The following is a 15406-nucleotide window of genomic DNA, read 5'->3' on the forward strand; positions in this document are numbered from 1 at the left end:
CAGCAGAGAGCGACTAGGTCCAACACATCTTCACAGCACAGCTGTCACCGTGCAGCCGCACACGACAGAGCCTGCAGAGATCACACCACCTTCAACTATTTATTTCTTATGGCTTCAAAGGAGAATCTCTTAGACCCTCACTCTGAGATAATATAAGACAAACTGGGACACTTTCTTCCAGAAGGTTTTTTTCTTTTTTTTTTTTTTTGGAAAATGTGTATAAGCATAACATTTGATCTGGATGTCAGAGTACATGCTCCAGCTCCACAGTCCTCTGCCTCCTCACTGAGGTGAGCTGCAGCACATCCTCTACATGCAGTATGATGGGGTGGGAGTTGTAAGAAAGAGTGCCACCTGCTGGTCCGACCACCACACTGCAATCACTAACGTTTTCTCAAAAAACAAAAAGCCGTTTGCATGAAACTGCAGGGACTGAAGTTGCTCTTTCAGTTGAGATGGGAAATTAGTTCATTGATTTCCTCCCCCTCACGTCTCCAGCTGTGGCATACTGGGAAAGTAAACGACTCCTTCAATATTATTTAAAGCTGTCATGTTCTTCTGTGGGGCAGCTTCAGGTCCTGCTGTTTTGTCCTTCTCTCTCTTTAGATGTGTCTAACTTAGTTCACTCATTGGAGTGCCACTCCCGTCCTTCTCTCCAGTCTTCACTGCCAATAACTAAAACTATGACTTTCTTTTCCTCCTACCCACCACTACTCGGTTTGACTTTGTATATGTACAATATCCATCTTTAATCCTGCCACATTTTCTTTCAGAAATCTCTTAAGAAATTCCCACATGAACTCACAAACTAAGATTTGACTGGTGCATGATTAACAAGGAAGCAGTGTGAAAACTAACTTGTGTCTAACCTCATGTGCATGTCCTTATTTCTTTGTGCAGATGTTCCTGTTTTGCTGTAAGCTTTACAAAGGCAAATGCTGAAATAAAACAGGTTAGAATCAGATCAAATGTTATGAAGCATGTGTTATATTCCAGCCATCAGTATGGAATCAATTATATGATAATATAATATAATATAATGATAATACATATGATAAATAGCCTGTTTTATTTCAGCACATCTCTTCTTAAATGGAGAGTCAAGACCATGTTCCTCAAAAAGTGAGCACCTCGTCTGCAAGAGGAAACATACAGATGGGTGACAGATTTAAGGAGAGACCAACAAGTGTCCCAGTAAGGTGTTGGGCCACCATGTGCTTGCAGAGCAGCTTCAGTGCTCCTTGGTATTGATTCTCCAAGTGTATGAGCTCTGGAGGATGAACACCATTCTGCTCAAAGATATTCCCTCATGTGGTGTTTTGGTGATGGTGGTGGAGAGCACTGTCTATCAAGTCTGTCCAAAATCTCCCATAGGTGTTCAACTGGGTTGAAATCTGGAGACTGTAAAGGCCGTAGCATATGATTCACATCATCTTCATACCATACAGTGACCCTTCATACCTTGTGAAAGGGGGTGTTGTCATCCCGTTTCTCCATTCATCTTTCAGGTTCTGCTTTTATTGTGTCACCCATCTCTATTTTCTTCAAGACTTCCAAATAATATTTTGTCTGACGTCAAATTCAAAGTGTCCATATACTGCAAAGCTCTGCTGGCATTGGCACAGCTGTCACATCTACTGAAGCCAGCTTGACATCAGTCAGTGTCTGTGATTGTTTAAATCTGCTTTGTCAGTCATGGAGTCAGACTGGCTCGCAGGGGCTCAGACTCCCCCTCGTCACTTTGACCTGATGACAAAAATGTTGTTTTTATGCCCGAGCTCATCTTTCTTCACAGACGTAAATGACTGTTGAGGTGATTTGCTCTGGGGCAGATCTGGATGCTGCACTCTGTCTCTCATCCTGTATTAAATCACCATCCTTCCTCACTTTTTTACTGCTGAGTTCCCCACATGCACTTTAGTAAATTATCTTTACTGTCTTACTAGGGTAAGATACACTGGAATAACAGGTGTCATACCAGTGTGTGAAAATGCTAAATACTGAAGTATTTGGAAACGCCAAAAAGTTTTTAAAGAGGCACTCCACTCAGTTTTACCATCAATATCAGTTTACCCTTTTGAGTCAGCCAACTTTCCAGATAGCAATATACATCTGGGCTGTACTAGGTCCACATGCTGATGTTTCTTCTGGCCCAAGTCTGGGCCATATACAGCACGATGATCAGATGCTACTTCCACATCTGGACCAATTCTGGTGTACACACAAAATCTTCCGGCTGTCAGCCAACACCAGAGAATAACAGCTGGAATCTACCCAGATGTGGAAGTATATGGGCCAGACTCAGGCCGTGGAACTGCGGTGTATACTGGGCCAGAAGCTTCATTTAGCGATCTGTGTTACTACAGTGCTATAGTGAATTGCTGGAGTGCACCTTTAAAAGAACCTGAAATGCAGACGGTAGAATTTCAATTGCAAAATCTTTCAAATTTGAATTTTCATAAGAAAATAATGATAAATTTAATACTTAACATATATCTGTGTGTGGTTAGAGACAGTTGAATTTGATATTCTGCTAAGGTGCTTCTGGGTGTTTTTTGTGTCTGTGGTGTGGACCTACACTGTACAGCTTGTGCTGCTCTTCTGTGAGTCTAGTGTCTTTCAGCTCCACTAGAGGAAAATGTCTCTGTGTGTGAGCTCAGACAACTTACCTCCTATCTATTTTAATTTCTGTCTTTGTCTCCTGCCTCTGCTTGTCTCTTTGTGCAGGAAAGCTGTGAACAGCTGATGCCAGCAGGGGACTGGAAGGTACGTGTGTGTGTGCGTGCTGCTGTTGTTGTTGCTGTGCAGAGACGGAGCCTCCCTCCCTCCTGTCTGTTACCTTTTATTATCACTGCCTCTCTTCTGTGTTCTCGCTGTCTGTCGTCCTTCATCTCCTCCCTGTTTGTCACCGCTTTGTATTTGCTCACTTAAAAAGTGATGCCTGCCTGAGTCAACAGGGAAAAGGGTGGAAGATATCTGTAATTTCACAAGGCTAAATATAAGAAAGTTGATAATACAACAAGTACTTTAAGTGTTACCTTGACTACCAAAATAATATGAAACAAAGTTGATCTTTGTAGCATGTAACCTGGGTGTCATGTTTGATGACCAACTATCCTTCTTTGAGCATTTTGTGTTTGTCTCCAGGTTGTGCTGCTTTACACTACACAAAATAGGAAAAATCAGGCCTTACCACCCAACTCTTGGTCCAGGCTATGGTTATCTCTTGCCTTGACTGCTACAATGTCCTTCCCTCAGGCCTCCCTTCATACACAGTGAAACCCTTGAAAGATCTTCTAGGATATGGCAGTTTGTGTGGTCTTTGATCAGCCCTAAAAGGGCCCATTGCCCTGCCACTCATCAACCTACACTGGCTACCCATGGCTACCCAAATTAAATTAAAGTCACTAACGCTTGCCTTCATGACAGCTGGGTCTGCACCCGTCTACTTGAACTCCATCATACAGACTATTGCTTCTTCTCAGCCACTTGGCCAGGAATGTCGTCTGGTATTGCCATCTCTGCACACAAGGCAATCACAGACCAGACTGTTCTTGTTTGTGGTTCCCTGATGGTGGAACAAGGTAACGAATGCTATCAGAGCAGGATCATCTGAGAGCACCTCCTCTCCTGACTCCTCTAACACCCTAACATGCCTAATTAGCAATTACTATGCTCTTCTGCTCCACTTCTTGACCTGATCTCCTTGCACTTATTGAACAGATGTAGTACATAATACTTAAACCAAGGTCTCCTACTGCAGTGAAGCTTTAGTGATGTCCCTCACTTGTAAGTCACTGTGGATAGAAGCGTCAGCCAAATAAGTGAATGTAGTTTAATGAACTGCACATTTGGGCAAGCAGCTCACCTTTTGGCCCATGTGTGTTCTTAGGTTTTTATTTAAACAACTTATGAACAACTTCAGCAGAATGCATCATCAGTCATTTTTACTTAGGAAACATAACAAAGTTATGGGAAATGATCAAAAGACCATGCTTAAGTCAAAGTCCAAGGAGCCCCATCTCTCCACTCCATCCTTCATATTCAGTACAGTATGCACTGGGACTGACCCCCTCACTGGCAGCTGATGTGGACACTCTGTAAGTAGCACCTTGAGTCCTTGATTTCCATGGTCCAGCTGTCAGATTTTAGTGTGTCTTGGTACTGAGCTATGTCTTTGCCCCCAGGGAGACAGCTTACTGTCCCCACTCTGACTCTATAAGTAGGGATGATCCTACCTTGGCTGACTTTGTGGCCATGAGGTTGAATCTCCTCTCCTGCATGGCCCATGACATCCTCCAGTTCCTCTAGCTGATGTTTGAGGTGGGCAAGTCTCCCCCACCTTTTAGGGGAATGGTGGGACTTGTGTTGGGCCTCAGAAACAGGCAGAGGGTTGTTGCAACCTTATTGATTAGTTTCTCAAAGGCGCTCATAGGGTCACTATGAGCTGTGTTGGTGCTAGGGTCATTGTCATGTTGGTAGATGAACCTTTGGCCCAGTCAGACCAGTCTCTGGACCAGGTTTTAACTAAAGATAACTCTGTCAACCCTGACCAGTCCCCATGTTGCTGAAAAACGATCCCAAAGTATTATGCTGCTTAACCAATGGGACATTATCGGGCAGGTCATGAGTGGCCCCTGGTTTCCTCCAGACATGATGCTTAAAATTGAGGCCAAACTGTTCAATCTTTGTTTCATCAGACCAGAGAATCTTGTTTCTCACAGTCTGAGAGTATTTTAGATGTTTCTGTTTTTGCAAACTTCAAGCAGCTTTCATATGACTTTCACTGAGGAGAGGCCTCAGTTTGGCCACTCCACCATAAAGCCCAGATCAGTGGAGTACAGCAGTGATGGTTGTCTTTCTGGAAGTTTCTCCCCTTTCCACACAGGATCTGGAGCTAAGTCAGAGTGACCATCAGATTCTTGGTCACCTCTTACCAAGGCCTTTCTCCTGTGATTGCACAGTTCGGCCGGGCGTCCAGCCCCAGGAAGAGTCCTGGTTGTTCTTCAATTTAAGAATTATGGAGGCCACTGTTCTCTTGGGAACCTTCAGTGCAGCAGAAACTTTTTTTGTAGCTTCCCCAGATCTCCGCCTGAGGGGTCTGAAGGGCCACCATGCTCTGCTAATCAGTGTATGTATATGTATATGTAGGCTGAAGAGACTTTCCTGGGCTACCCTTGTAACCTTCCAGTGTTATTGCTCTGTGTCCCTCCACCATGAAATGAAGGATATAAAGATTGTGTATTATATGAACTTGAGGTTTCCCATATGCAAATTTAAAATTTAAGTGCCTGAATTAATGAGGGAAATCATATTTCCTATAAACAGTTCTGACATTTCAGTACTTAATCAAATAGTTCATTTTACAGGAAGATGTATGCAGTCAATATTTGGTAATTAGTGTAATTACTGCGATAAATTATGTAGTTACACTGCTCATTAATGTAATGGAGGCACATGATCGCAGCTGGTGTGTATAGACAAGGTTGTAAGACTTATACCAAGTGTTTATCTTAACATACTCACTCTCTCTGCCACAGTTCTGACTGCAAAAACACTGCGCACTGCCTACATACTGACACATGCAGTGTTAGTAACTTCACTCAATTATTCAGTCCATACGTTGCAGTGCATACAGTGCATTCAGAAAGAATTCAGTCCCCTTCACTTTTTCACATTTTATTATGTTCCTTATGCCAGGAACACACTGCCTGCGTTGCATGTGCCTGGCAGCTGCTGTTGCTGGCCTGCTCTGTCTTTCTACATAGAGTTTTCAGGTTACTGCAGATTTCTTTTCATTATGAATTCATTTCTGATTTATTTTTGACAAAAAATGACACTGAAATGCCACTGTCTCCACATGCAGTTGTTAAAATGCTTAAAAAAACATCATATTCAGATTTAGCCTAGACATAGAAAATAGGTGTAGGTGTCAGTTTTGTGTAATATTGCTGGATGTCAATATGACATCAACAGGTCTTTTCTCTGTCTATTTTTGCTGGGAGCTGCACACATCCCACGTGAGATCTTTTTTCATTTTTCTGCAGTCCATTTACACTCGTTACCCTATAATGACAAGGCAAAAACAGAATTTTTGAAATTTTTTCAAATTTATTAAAAAAGAAAAACTGAAATTTTACATAAGCATTCAGACACTTTGCTGTGACACTTGAAATTTAGTTAAGGTGCCATTTCTCTTGATCCTCCTCAATATGTTCCCACACCTTTTTTGGAGTCAACCTTTGGTAAACAACAACAGCAGCAACAAAAATTCTGCTGCATTGAAGAATCCCATGTGCACAGTGGTCTCCATAAATCTTAAATAAAAGATGTGTGGTACAACCAGGACTCTAACTGGAGCTGGACGCCGAACTGAGCAATCACAGGAGAAGGACCTGAGTAAGAGGTGACCAAGAACCTGAGCTCCAGTGATCCTGTGTGGAGATGAGAGAAACTTCCAAAAAGACAACCATCACTGCAGCACTCCGCTGATCTGGGCTTCATGGCGGAGTGGCCAGACTGAAAGACACATGACGATTCTCTGGTCTGTTGAACTGTTAGATGAATGATTTTTTGCATAAGGCTTCAATATAACAAAATGTGAAAAAAGTGAAGGGGTCTGAATACCTTCTGAATTCACTATAAGAGATATTTAGATATCTGTTGTTTGGATCATAGAGGAAGAGTTAAGACTATATATATATATATATATATATATATATATTTGTTTGATTGATATAACCGCCAGCATGAAAAAAAACAAAAAACAACAAAAACCACATCAAACATTTAGGTATAAATTTATTTCAGCCTTAAAAACACTTAAAAACACACTTTATTTGATGACTTAAATACCTGTCTCAGTTCAAAGCAACTTTGCCTTCTGTCCGTCACTCTATCAAATGAGATGTGTGTTCAAAGCAGTCAGGGTGATGCAGGCAGAGAGTCTGTGAGAAAAGGGGGCAAATTGACAAAGAGAGAGGAAGGGAAAGCAAAGAGCGACGCTTTAAGCTGAGTCAGCAGTGCACTGAGTGTTGCACAGGAAAGAGGGAATAGATGAACAAAGAAAAGAGGGGATAGAGGGAGAGAAAAGGGGGAGTGATGGGGTTAGAGACAGGACAAAGGACTGCACTGCTGCATGACAAAGAAAGCAAGGAGTGTGTGTGTGTGTGTGTGTGTGTGTGTGTATGTGTGTGTGTGTGTTATTGATAGTGTGTGCACACTAGTCAGCATGATGGTCACTGAGACACCATCACAGTCATGTGAATATGCACGTACACCTCTCAGTTTTCCATAAACCTCAATATGATATTTGTGAAAATATATTTATGAACAAGTTAATCATGGGATTATGCTAATGCTAATTAAAGGCTACAAAGTTAGAGAAAGAAGCTTGGTAACTGCTCTAGCTGCCAATCTAACTGCTAACACACTATCCAGCTGGGAGCATAGTAGTGATTCTCAGTCCCAGCCTCCTGAGCTTCCTTCTGTTTTCTCTCTACTGGGCGGTTTACTCCACTCTGGTGTTTTTTTCTCAGGATTGTTCATCATTTCATCAAATGAAGAGTTACTGAACAAAGTCTTCCACGCTTCCTGTCGTTTGCTGTCATTAAGCAAACTCATTAGTTCAGTTGCTAGTGGGACAATAAGCTCACACAGTTTTTTCTAAAGATGTATTTGTTCCATCAGCATGTGTAAAAAACAGAGTCTGAGGGAGGAGGTTAAATAAAAGTGAGTGGTGTCACACAGCTAATAAGAGACAATAGCTTCACTTCAGTCCCTATACATTTCAATGAAGCATTGAATTGAGATTTTGGACATCATCATCATGTAGCGTCATCACTGACAGGTGTAGTGTCACATTACTGTAATTCTCACATCTGCAGTAAATATACAGCATGAATTTCACTCATTTACATCGTGACACTCTAATAAATGATAGACAGTAAATGTTTGCAGTATGTTTTAATGCTCTTTGTCCCCTGAGGTCATCATAGTCAAGACAGCTTGCTTCTGGTCACGGATGCTAATTTGCATGTCTAAGCTCATCAAAATTGAACTTGTTGCAAAACATTTGCACAGATTTACTTTGACCACACGATTAAATCTACAGATCCCAATGATTCCACACAAATGATTTGCTCATACTGCAAAATCCTACTGTTTGCCAGTGTGACACCAGTGTTGCTGCGCTTTAAGTGATCTCACAGGTGTGATGGGTCACACCTCTGAGCTGTGGTACGAAGCCTGGCAGCTGGGCCCTGTTCAGTCTGTAACCACGTAATGGAGTTTTGGTTAAGACAAGTGAAGATGATGTAATTATGAGGACGTGAGGACACTTCTAATTCTTGCTCTGATTCTTGCAGACTTATAGCAGAGCTCTCCTATTGTCTTTCATCCAAAGATTTGGCCTCACTGGGGCTAATTTATAAATACTAACAGTTTTTGCCAAAAGGCTGTAAAATAACAAGGATGCTGACAGCCTGAAAACTAGAGCAGTGGTGCTGATGAGAGAGAGAGAGAGAGAGAGGGAGAGAGAGAGAGAGAGAGGGGGAACCTTCAGAGTAAAGACTGACACACCAGTTGACCAATCCTGAAGGGGAGGCGACACTGTGAGCCAATCATCTGCAGTCTGCCCCACCCCCTGTCTCTGGTGCCATAGAGTGTAAGAGGCGGAGGAGAAGGAGGAGGGCGGCAGCTCTGATCTTAACAGGCTGGGTGGGAGTAGAGCCGAGCGTACGAAGACACTGCAGCAGCCTGCAGCATCTGCTATCCAACTCTGCGTCTGACAGCGAGTGCTCACCAGGACCTAGTCCCATAAAACAGGAGAGGCCTGGCTGCTCATCCTCCTGTCTGCACCCTCCTCTTCCTCCTCCTCTTGATCGGCTGAGAGAACAGTTACTGTGAAGCCATGCCTGAGTGCTGGGATGGGGTGAGTGTGTGATGTGCATTCTGCATGAGTGCATGGATGACTGTTTTATTCAGGGAGTGTGAGTCTGTGTTTTTGGATCTGGTGTCAGTGATGTCAGGATAAATGTCTGGATCTGTGTCTGATGATCGCTCGGTGTGTTCCTGTGTTGAGGTGGAGAAACTGCAGCATCAGTGTCAGACGACAGGTCCCTCTTTGATTCTGTCCCACTGACACACTTCAGCACGCTAACACAGACGCTATGCAATGCACCAATGTGCTACCCTCTGCAGATAAACACAGTGGCATGGGTGTGTGTGTGTGTGTGTACGTGCGTGTGCATGGGTGTGCATGGGTGTGCAGAGGAAGTGTTAATCCTTCTGCAGTTTCATCCATTTTGGCAACCTTGAGACGGAAGCTGAAGGTGTTTGTGTGAGGAAAGGGGGAGAGCACAGAGAGAAGGAGATGATGGTTTGATTTAGGCTCTGTCTTTTTTTCTGTTGTTGTTTGCTTAGTGACGCAGCCAAGATGTTCAAGATGCTCATCCATAAAATAAATAACACCCATGAAGTTGCTTTGGAAAATGAAAAGATGCAGTTTCTTAATCTGAAGGCTGGAATTCCACTGTCACTGAGAGATCGTGAATTCCTCCTGGAAGTCTGAAGGTCATCAGGCGCTGGTGTGTTTGTGAAATGACTCCTCGTGTTTACCAGAATCCAGTCACTGAAAACAGACTGAATATGGCCCCAGATGCAGTAATTGCCTCAAATTAGAGAGCTGACTGCAGATAACACTGATGTTGATGCTGAAATAACACAGAGATAATCTGCCTGGATTAACTCACAACTGCTGTCTGCAGGACTGTCTGCTGCAGCTGCTGCTGCTGCTGTTGAGGTGTTGGTGGTGGTGGTGGTGGTGGGGGGGGGGGGGGGGGGGGGGGATGTGCAGAATTTTGGCAGCTGGCTGCATCAATAACCAGTGTTTGTGTAGTGTGAGGACAGTGGTGGTGGCATGTGTGTTGTATCTCTGTTTGTTTGGTTTACAGTGGAGTCTATTGACAGAGTCATCAATAAAGGCTTTACTGCAGTTTACTGTCTAAACCAGCCATAATAATCCCACAACATCACTCTATTGCATGTGTGTGTGCGTGTTTGTGTGTGTGTGTGTGTTTGTGTGTGTGCCCACATCACGCAGCTCATGGTAACACATATCTCCCTCCTCCATTTTGAGTTTGTCTGGCTCTGACCAGTGAATGCTGACAAAATGTGGGTCATAACGAGAGCGGCTTGGATTCACTACAAGCAAACTGTGTGAAGCCGTTACAGAAGATTACTTTCATTTCAAGCCAAACATGATGATGATTATGATGATGACAAATGAGGAAAAACATTATTTGCATGTTTCAGCAGGGATGTTTTATTATTTGGTGATTAAAAGTAAAATCCTGAACAGACCATTTCATTTATCGTCTGGTTTATAATTTAGTGTAACATTTCTTATCTATATATAATCAAGGTAAAAGGTCATTTTGACCTTTAATTTTGACTTAATGTTCAAAATTTTTCCTCCCGCATTTTATCCAGAATTGTAATATTTATTTCTGTTTTTCATTTTCTTTGACATCTAAATAGTTGTCATTAGATTCATGTTCAGGACGTTATAAATCTTTGATGTGACACCTCGTTTTACCAGGTCCTAGTTTCTATAGTTGTTTTCTCACTCTTCGTATTTTTGAAGGTGATGTTTTTGTTTTGTGAAAGTGTTTTTAATTTCAGAGTTTATCCCTTAAACACTTGCTCTATGTAGATTACCCTCAGTTTTTTAATATATGCATATATTTTTATTTTTATTTTTTGCTGTCGTCATTTGATACTTGTGGAAGAGATACAGACAGGAAACAAGGCTAGAAAGCTTGAAGTGAAGAAGAATCAATTCATTTGCTGATTTAAATTTTTCTCAGGTTCACCTGAGCCATTAATGACAGTGACTCCAGCTGTACTGTACATCCAGGCATCGACTCTCCTGCATATTCATATTCTAGTTCTGCTGTCGAGTAATAATTCAGTTCATTTTCTTCTCCTTTGGGCTCTGTAGAAGTCTGACTCTAGCTTGATTCTACGTTCTGCAGCATTTACTCTTGAATTATTGCAGTGAAGTCGATTCATGTCCACTAATTAACTGTCAGTGTGACATCCTTCCCATCATGCCTCTGCAGATCAGACTGTGTAGACTGACTGCTCATTCTCTGAAGCTCAATAAAAAGCAAGTTAAACGATGAGTCTCAAGACACGTTGATGTTTTGTGTCTCGCAGTGTGAACATGTGGACGTTCTGGATCAGTGTGTTGTGTGTCTCCTCCAGGAGCGTTCAGCTGCAGATGTTCTGACAAAAACACCTGACTGTGTGTGAACCTCCAGGTGTTTGTGTGTTTCACAGGAACACGATGTTGAGACCCCTTTTGGGATGCTGCATGTGGTTATCCGCGGGGCGCCCAAAGGGAACAAACCTGCTATCCTCACCTACCACGATGTGGGACTGAACCGTGAGTATCTGTGAAGAATGTGTGTGTGTGTGTGTGTGTGTGTGTGTGAGTGATTGTGTGCAGGCAGGGAGGACTGATGTGGCAGGGACACCAATTATCACCTCTGATGAGTGTAGAAACACCTCAGAGGAAAGACAGAAACATCTTTAATGACACACGCACACACACACACACACACACACACACACACACACACACACACACACACACACACACAGGTCCATGTCACCAAAGTCTCAACTATGCAAATAATTAAAAGAAACATGGAAGAAATAAGTCATGAAGTTTTTAAAAGAAGTTTTTATAATTTCATCTCAAAGTGTTCAATTTAACATTATTGTTGGTTTCATTGAGCTGAATTCAGTCAGAGTTCTCGTGACAATAATGACACTCTAAAATCATCTCAAGCTCTGTCAGGACATACATGTCTGCACCTCATACATTATAAATAATTTAATAAAGGGAAAGATGATAATATAAACTGATGTGTAGAGGAGAGGAAGGACAGATAGAGACAAACAGAGGAGATGAAAATAGAACAAAAACGATGAGACAAAGAAAAGGGACTGCTGTGAGTTTGTCTGACAGTGTGATGAGCAGTGATGAAAACAGAAGAGAGGAGGAGATGATGAGGCAAATGAAAGTGTGAGCGCAAGAGGCATCGATGAAATGTAGGTCAGAAAAACATCCCCATCCTGCGGAGGGAGGCGGGGCGGGGCCAGCAGCAATGCAGCACTGCCTCGATGGGTGAAGGGGGGGATAGGGGGTGGTGGTGGTGGTGGTGGGGTGGGGGGGCTTTGGAGAATAGCGGACGAACCGGTGCTGATCCACGGCTCTGCTGGCTGCTGATATAACTGTAGGTCTCTGGCTTTGGCTGCCTGTGCTGCTGCTGCTTTTATTATTACAATGATTATCCATCTCATTTAGATCAAAATAATATAATATAAATATAAATAATATAATATTAATATTTTTATATATAATATAAGAACAAAAATAAAAACACAATGAACAGGGAATAAAAGATATACTGAAAGAAAAAATGAGATTCATGTAGCAATAAGACAGGATGTAGAATGTAAAGGCTGCAACAGACAAACAGAATAGGACTTCCTTTTGCTGCAGGATAATCACAAAGCAGGAGGCACACTGAAAGAACAAATATAAAAGAAAATGAGAGTTGATTGTTGAAAATAAATAAATTTAAAGTGAGTCCCAGTGAGCAGATGGCACAGAGATCTGCCAGTTCCTTGATTCAAAACACAGAAGTAGAGAGAACAGTGGGGAAAATAGAAGATTAAATGAAGAGAAAGAGATTATAAAGGTGTAAGAAAGAGAGAAAGAGATGGAGGCTGGTTTAAGAAGTAGAAAAGAGGTCAGAGAACAGGAGCTGCTGCAGATAAGGAAGAAAACTAAAGAAACAGACAGAGGCATCTGTCACTGTGAGGTTGGTATGGCTGCAGAGGAAAAGGGAAGATGAGGAGAACAAAAAAAGAAAAGATGAAGGATGATAGAGAGGGAAGCTTACCTAGAGAGGGAAACAGAAAGTGCTAAGGGAGAAAGTAGGTCACGGAGTGAGTGGCGCAGACTTCTGCTGCTGTCCGATGATTCAGCACACAGGATGACCTCTGCGCTCCAGCAGCATCACTACATACAAACCTCACAAACTGGCTCCAGCGCTGTGGCAAAGATTAAGAGGTCACCTTCTCGGCCGCCTTTATTTTTTATCTTTTTATCTCTGACCCAGTTGTCATGCTAATTGGTCCGTTTAATTAACTCTGTGCAGTCAGAGCCAGAGGAGGAAACAATGTTGCTGCGTGGTCTCACTGAGTTTGACACACATGGTCTGAAAGTAGGCCATCCATCTGCAGAGCCAGTGGGAGGATGGCAAACAGGGAGTTGACTTCTATTATACATGGGGCCCAGCTATGGAGGAGTTCAGTGATGAGAGCGTGTAGTGGTTCAGGAAGTAGAGCTTTACATTCAGAGAGAAACCCTCAGAGAGTCACTCTGATCAGTTAAACAAAATTTATTAAAAATAAATCAGTTTCCTAAGAAAGATAAGAAAAGAGATCTAACTGTTGTTATAGTTTCTCATAACCCACAATAATGAGTTCAATGCCCATGATTATTTCAAAGATGGCAGCAAAACATGAGAAAAAGAAATGATGGGAAAAAATGTTTAAAAATCCTACTTGAATGACTTTTTCAATTATGATTTTCATAGTTAGTTCAAACATGAATTGATGATTAAAGAAACACATTTTAACAAAAAGAGAAAGACTTTATTTCTATTTCTCTTTCCTTTTACTTTTATTGACACATGTAAATGTAGAAAAATGAAACCAGGACAGTGAGCTCTTCTCTGTTTCATTGTAGAAGCTGTTGGTCAGAGGAGAACAGTCCCAGACTGGAACACTTCTCATGGAGTGGTCACAGTCAAATTTGCAGGTCACATGAAAGAGCCAATAAAAGATGAGGTTGTGTCAAGAAATTGATTGGAGCATCAGGTTAATGCTACATACAAAACCAGATGAGGCTTGGATGTAAAGTTTAGTAACTAAGATACATTTAACCACTAAAACTAACTTTTACTTTTAACAGAACAAGGGAAACACTTCCTTTGCTTCCCGTTTCTGTGCTAAGCTAAATTGTCACATTTTCCTTCTGTACTGGAAACACAGAAATTATATTATAGTTATGATATGTTCTAATATGATATTTTATTATTATTTTTTATTTTATTTTTAATTTTTTTTAAATCAGGAAGTCTCATGAAAATACATGATGAGCCCTGTAACATTATTTTGACAACACTTTCATTCAGTTCAGTAATAAAGCACCGGAGAGCCATAAAAGGCAGAGCTTGACTGTTACATTCTTCATGAAACTTGTTAAATTAATGCCATATGTAAAATACTGTTTTGGCAAATTCAGAACAGACTCTGGAGGCAATGAATACAAATCTGATCTGAGAACTGTGTGAAACAAGAGAAGAGGTAGACAGGTGGAGGCAGACAGGTAGGTTACTAAGTGTGGCTTTAAAGATAAAAACAAAAACAAAACATGCAAATATTTGAGACTGTCCTCATGTAAAGAAACGAGCCCACAGGTCGTCTGTGCAAGCAGCTCGTTACATCCCATAGTCAGGAGGAGGGTGGGTGGATACCTGGGTCGGTTACAGAGCACAGGAGACCACTGCTTGTGTAAATGCTTACTTTAACCGGTTCCTCAACATTCTCTTAAATTTAACCAAACCGTGACCACTTCACGACCTTAACGTTGTGTTTATTCTTGTTACCATGACAACGAAGGTCAGGCACACCTGCTCATGATAAGATCCTATGGGTGGTATTATTGTATGGTGGTTCAGGTTGGAGGACTGACCCTGGAGAAAAAGGGCCACGTTTTTGCTTTAATCAGCTCCTTTGTCATCACCGTTAAAGCACAGACAGAATCTGCACTTGTTCATATTTGTCAAATAAAACTACATCACACAGTAATTCATAGTGTCTGTGTTGTGTTAGAGATGGAGGTGTATGTCAGATTTGGTGGAGGGAGTCACTGCTGTGTCCTTGCTGGCACAGATGGTCACCTTTAATCCTCTCTGAGTGTGGTGCATATTTAATGTGATCGTAGTCCTCTCTATCTCTCCTCTCCTCCTCTCCTCTCCTCTCCTCTCCTCTCCTCTGCTTTTTTCCCTCCCTCTACCCTGTCCCTCCGGCCTCGTACCTCATGCTCCCTCTGCTCATTTCCTCTCCTCCGTCTCTGTCCTGCAGACAAACTGTGCTTCAACACTTTCTTCAACAATGAGGACATGCAGGAGATCACCAAGCACTTTGTGGTTTGCCACGTTGACGCCCCGGGACAGCAGATCGGGGCTTCTCAGTTGCCACAGGGGTATGTGAAAACACACACACACACACAATGGAAGATTATTTATAATTAAATATGTGT

The 15406-nt window shown here is 42.1% G+C and overlaps 1 protein-coding gene across 10 annotated transcripts in view; it reads left to right on the forward strand.

Annotated features, from left to right (window-relative positions):
* Positions 1-15406, forward strand: part of ndrg4 (NDRG family member 4) — a 59280-nt gene that overhangs the window by 29689 nt on the left and 14185 nt on the right. For 8 of the 10 annotated variants that reach the window (XM_071490716.1, XM_071490726.1, XM_071490744.1 and 5 more), the window contains 3 exons: positions 2728-2766; positions 11344-11449; positions 15229-15349. In XM_071490716.1, the coding sequence (XP_071346817.1) occupies positions 2728-2766; positions 11344-11449; positions 15229-15349 (266 nt within the window). Of the gene's footprint in view, positions 1-2727; positions 2767-8669; positions 8933-11343; positions 11450-15228; positions 15350-15406 lie in introns of those variants that run through there. The other 2 variants (XM_071490779.1, XM_071490787.1) reach the window with 2 other exon arrangements.

Source organism: Trachinotus anak, unplaced genomic scaffold (genome assembly GCF_046630095.1).
Source record: "Trachinotus anak isolate AG129_WGS33_773 ecotype Australia unplaced genomic scaffold, CSIRO_AGI_Tana_v1 ptg000002l, whole genome shotgun sequence".
In the NCBI taxonomy this organism is placed as follows: Eukaryota; Metazoa; Chordata; class Actinopteri; order Carangiformes; family Carangidae; genus Trachinotus; species Trachinotus anak.